Source organism: Mercenaria mercenaria, chromosome 7 (assembly GCF_021730395.1).
Source record: "Mercenaria mercenaria strain notata chromosome 7, MADL_Memer_1, whole genome shotgun sequence".
In the NCBI taxonomy this organism is placed as follows: Eukaryota; Metazoa; Mollusca; class Bivalvia; order Venerida; family Veneridae; genus Mercenaria; species Mercenaria mercenaria.
This window is the reverse complement of record NC_069367.1, coordinates 41,237,089-41,242,484: the sequence shown is the minus strand read 5'-3', so window position 1 is coordinate 41,242,484 and position 5,396 is coordinate 41,237,089. Positions and strand designations below refer to the sequence as shown.

The 5,396-nt window shown below is 34.6% G+C and overlaps 1 protein-coding gene across 1 annotated transcript; it reads left to right on the top strand.

The window, feature by feature from the left end:
• The first annotated feature begins 322 nt into the window (after positions 1-322).
• LOC123555473 (cholecystokinin receptor type A-like) lies at positions 323-4,778 on the top strand. The gene is made up of 2 exons (XM_045346084.2): positions 323-502; positions 3,096-4,778. The coding sequence occupies exon 2, from the start codon at positions 3,096-3,098 to the stop codon at positions 4,407-4,409; it is 1,314 nt and encodes a 437-aa protein (XP_045202019.1). The 5' UTR covers positions 323-502; the 3' UTR covers positions 4,410-4,778.
• Positions 4,779-5,396: the final 618 nt, after the last annotated feature.

Here is a 5,396-nt window from a genome sequence, read left to right as displayed (position 1 = left end):
CTGCACAATACTTCACAAAGGAAAGAAATAAACAATTAAACTATACATTTATAGAAATGCTTCGGTTTAGTTTTGTATTGCTGTTTGATTTAAATTCATATCTATAATAATGTAAGTCTAAGCAGTACTATTCACTACCAAAATGACACATGATATTTGACCCATCAAAGTTGACAAGGTTTCATTTAGAGGCGAAAGTGTTAGATTATCGATAGAAAATATCACATTTCGTTACAAACAATTAGTCATTTTCAGAAATATTTTAAATTGTTAACTTCATGGGTAGCTACGAATACAACAATTAAACCCTTTGTTCAACCTGTACACGACTGCACGCGGTTGAGTGTATGTCTTAAAGGAGGAAAATAATCCAAGCATAACCTGTTAAAATGAACTGAATTAAATTTTGTTAATTTTAAGATATTTTGTCAGGATGGTGTTTATCGACGGATCATTAATTTCATAAACTGAAGATAGGATTATTCGTTTTAAAACCTGCAAGGTAATTAGAAACTTTTCTACTGTCAAATAAGTAATTTTACAATTAGAAATGTTCTGTCTTAGTCTAATATACTCTCTTAGTAAAGTGCATTTAAATGTTCATCACTTGAAGAAATGTAATTATGGCCAACACGATTGCCTAGGACTAAATAGTGGCTGACACACACGTAACCTTTCCGTATTGTACACAGAGGGTTGACTCTATTCAGGTAACATGTAGCATGTTTGCTGATATCTTTCTTTTATTTTTTGATGGATTTTAATTTAATAAAACAAGTTAAAGCATAGCAAAAGTTCCTTCTAGGGCATATTAAAATATAAAATGATCATCTTGTAAAATTTTGGTTGCAATGTCTGTTTTATACTGCTAAAAATTTTCAAGTAAGTATTTACGTTAGTTATTTAACATAAATTGTTAAATCCAACAACAAATTAAATCTGTTACCACTTTCAGTAGAGTAAATATGGCAATAAGACATTGACCCGGTTAATCATTTACGATTCGATGCATGAATTTGTTGCGCATAATTAGAGGGTCGCAATGGGGTTTGTTTTCATATATTAACTATGCATTTCAAGGTAATGGTAATATTTAATTGTTTACATTTAAATTTGCTGATATATGTCTATCTGGTCGACTGAATGTATGTTATGTTCCTCAAGAATGGAGGAAATAACATCCTCGGGTTTAGTAATATGTAATCCACGGAACGCGTTCAGTCAGAGAGTCGCCTCAATTAGGAAAGAATAGTCTAACGTCAGAGGTTATTTCTAAGGTCACGGAGTTTTATTGGCAAGCTTGTAATGACAACAGCTTTCAGTATCAGTAGCTCAGTCAAGTGTGACTTATCGAACTATAATATTCCTTCTCAAGAGAAGGAATAATAAAAAGCGTCGGATAAAGGGGAAACTTTCCTCCTCGACACAAAGCTCTGACACATATTCTAAATACTTTCTTCAAACATTAAAAACATTTGGAGGAAGTGTAATACAGTTAAAGAGAAGTATTGAGAAAATTCGGCAGACATTTTGTGCCGAGGAAAGCACTTGTTTTCCTGTCTTCGACGATTGTTATACTATCGAAGTCCGTCAAGAGAACAGGAAATTATCAGCAAAAATGTTCATTGAATCGAGCGACTTCCTTGTATGTATGATACCGTAATATCACTTGGAGTGCCACCATGGACTTCAGTAAAATAAAATATAACCACGATTTTACGGTAACAAAATCAACTTTTCAATGTTAAAAAAAACTTTTTTCTTCATCCAACTTCATGAGAAACATGTAAGGTGATCAGCTAAATGTACATTTGTATGCCAAATTACTTCATGGTTTCGATTTTAGATATCTATATCATCTTCGTCGTAATAGTTAAACGTTACCCATGATTGTCAAGGCTGTTTCCCTTCAGGATTTAGACGTTACTGATATAAACACTATATGATTCAGATTGACTACCTACATGTTTAAACAATAAATGGTATGTTTAAGTCTCTCCATAATTAGATATATAGAGTTACTGACGGAAGTAAAATCACTTCCTGCTGAGCATTACGCATAATCGGTTACATTCATATACGTACAATAACAGAATCGGGTTTTCAAAAAATCATGCACGTTTTTTATGTTTTGTGAATAATTTACAGCATTTAATTTTATCATTTTATCCTTGTATGCTTGTGAATATGATTATTCTTTTATGTTCTTCATAAGGGAAAGAAGTCCCAAAATGTTATCAAAGGTTATTTTCCGACACTTTTGTCAGCTTCCCGCTTTCATAGCTTTGGGTATGGTATAATCACACCTTAGATATGGTGCCTGCTTTTTAATTTTATCTTTTGGCAGTTCCTGATATATGTAGGCTCCATAACTTCAGATCCCCTTTCAAAATTCCAGTGTGTTTAGTTCTGCCCATTGTTTTCTCGTTTAGGGCAAAACTATTATTTTAACTAGGGACCATACGCCGCTTTCCATGGAATCACACGCTAGTGTATTATAGAAGGTTCCATGTGCACCGCCGTATGAATACATCTTCGGATGCTTCTAAATTGATTTCTGTACTTGTAGCATGTGTAAATGTTGAGTTCTGCTCAACCCGGGGCTAGAGGGCGTGGACGGTAGCATGCATTTCCACTACCGTCCTTGAACAGGCTCAATCAAACCGAGCCTGCAAGATTTCCGTTTTTGTCGTGTTGAGCGACCTGTGGAGTTTCCGTTTTTTCTATTTGATTATTTGCCAAGAAAAGGTTATTGCTATATGTTTAACAAGACTTTACTTTATGTAACCAATACAAAAAGAAATCTATGTCAAGTTCTAGAATTATTAAAACTCTGAGTAATGATTATTTTGGCTTATTTTATGTTTTTGATCCGTTCAGTTATATGTATACTAGAACTCCGTTTAAGTGATAGGGATCATAATATGTTACCTTTCAAGAATAGACTCAGTAAAACCCAGTTTGCAATTATTTTTCATGGTCGTATTCTATGCTTCTAAAGGATCTTCTTATAGATGGCCTTATAAGAACATGTATACTTTAAGCATTGATTGCATAACTTCATCAATAAATAGATTATATTGTATGACTTTCAGATGAATGACACAGGGGATGACGAAGAACTGCTACTTAAACAAACGCAAAAAGAAATACTTCAGCGCCTTCTCCCAGATATAATATCTCTGGTAATATTTTGTGCGATTGGAATATTCGGTAATATATTGACTCTAACATTTTACGCAAAGAGAGCGAAGCGATCCTCGACGCTAATAATGATAACGTCATTAGCTGCAGTAGATGTAGCGGTGTGTATTGCTTTAATTCTAAGCATCTGGGAGTTGGCAGTTATAGTTACATCGTATCATAGTGCCGTCTGCAAACTCACACACTTTTTTGGCCGTTGGACCGTTGGTTCTTCTTGTTTCGTGCTGTGGATTATTTCAATTGACAGGCACAGAAAAATATGTAAACCTTTTGGAAAGCAAGTTACAGTATCGAATGCTAAGCATGTTGTTACAGGACTCGTGCTGTTTGCGCTGTTGCTGTCAATTAAAGAACTTGTACATTACAGTAGCATTGAAATTCTACTAAACACTTCAACCAGTAACGGTACAATAACTGGCTACTACTGCAAAGAGATAAAAGGCCCTGGATACAGAATTAGTATTTTTGTCTTCAACGCTATAGACATGATTTTGTTCGCCATCATTTGGGTCACCCAAGTTGTTGTCTATACTCTTATCATTTACAGTCTCGTTAAAATACGCCAAAAAGTGAGTCAAAAAGCAGATCATTTTAAAACACCTGAGTTTGATTTGCCTGCAGCCGATGAAAGTTTAAGGGATCCTGTTTCTAATGACATGTCCGGGGATATACCTGATTCAAAAGATAAGGATAATATTTCTCGAAATACAATCTCGACATTGGATCTTAGCGACTTTACAAATAATGCAACAAATTGCTCAGACGTTAACTTTGGTTTCTCTAAACAGATAGATAAGCACACAAATTCATCGGAAACAAACATTCGACAATCAAATAATACAAATATAGAGGAATTTTCATTCGGAAGGTCTGCTCGAGGTAAAGAATTGGGAACAATACGAACGAACAATGGCCACGGGAATATGAAGGTCAAGGCAATTGCTCCTATGGAAATGAAACTGACCCTAATGTTGTTTTCAGTCTCACTTGTGTTTGTGCTTTGTTTTACACCTTATTTTGTGATGATTATATGGGCTCTAGATGCGGGAAAGGAATATGAACTGGAAGCTGGGATAAAGTTTGCCATACGTCTTCCTTACTTGAACAGCGTTTTCAATCCTTTCATTTACTGTATTTTCAATTCCGAGTTTAGAAGCTTTGTTAAGGTGATGTTAAAGGAATGCTGTCCGTGGAATAATTTATGAGAAATTTAGTACTCAAAAATGGACCAGATGTTATTCTTGTACCAAAACAAGTCCGTTTGGTTCCATAAACAGCGTTCACAGTTACATTTTTGTCTGTTATATTTCATTTGCTCATTGCGACTTGAGATTGAGATTTCGCTTGTCGCTATGATTTCGAACATGCCTATAATGCAGGATGTTAGAGATAATTGTTCAGTGCAATCTAAGATGTATCTCAATTTAAATTATTATGCATTAGCGAACTAGGCTTTGATGGAGACTAACATGCACACAAGGATTTACATATATGACAATTATTTCATTCTTGCAAGTTGCATTTATATATTTTGATACTGACTTAATATTTTTCATAAAATCTGATGCAGTGTGGTTGTTTCTTTTGTGATACTTGAAGCGTGACTGTTGTCTCCTGTGCACTTGAGACTAAATGCACATAGTACAAAATTCAATGCCCGCTCTTACAACAATGTTATTACATGTTGAAGTCGGTTATAAATTCAAGAATAACCTTTCTTGTCAAAATTTCCCGACCTATATTAGATAAAAGATTTATCTGTCAGAATCAGTATTGACATATTGATTTTAAATTTTAAAAAAGGCATTTAAAATCTTTTATGGGAGCAAAGTAGCACTATTAAACGTCATACAGTTACTTATGGGAGGTTAACCAAAAACGTTTCAGGCAGGCTGTGGCTTTAAAGTTTCACGCTTTACACCACCACGCGGCCGTTATTAATTACACCAGTATCATTTACGTTGGCGTTTTACAACGTAAAACTAAACTTAACCTTTTTATCTTCTGATGGTTTGTATTCGGTATATTTTTTTCCAACGACAACAATTGAATCTGTATCTATCCGAATAAAACTAAGCCGAATATGAGCTTCATGGACAAGCAGAAAGCGTGTGTGCCTTTGCGGTCTACAAAGCAGGCAGTCATTAGTGGTTATGGAATTTATCTCTATGTCTGTTTTGTATATCTAGTGA

Bases quoted from the DNA above. Each gene is read 5' to 3' on its own strand.
- LOC123555473 (XM_045346084.2), top strand. From the start codon at position 3,096: ATGAATGACACAGGGGATGACGAAGAACTGCTACTTAAACAAACGCAA.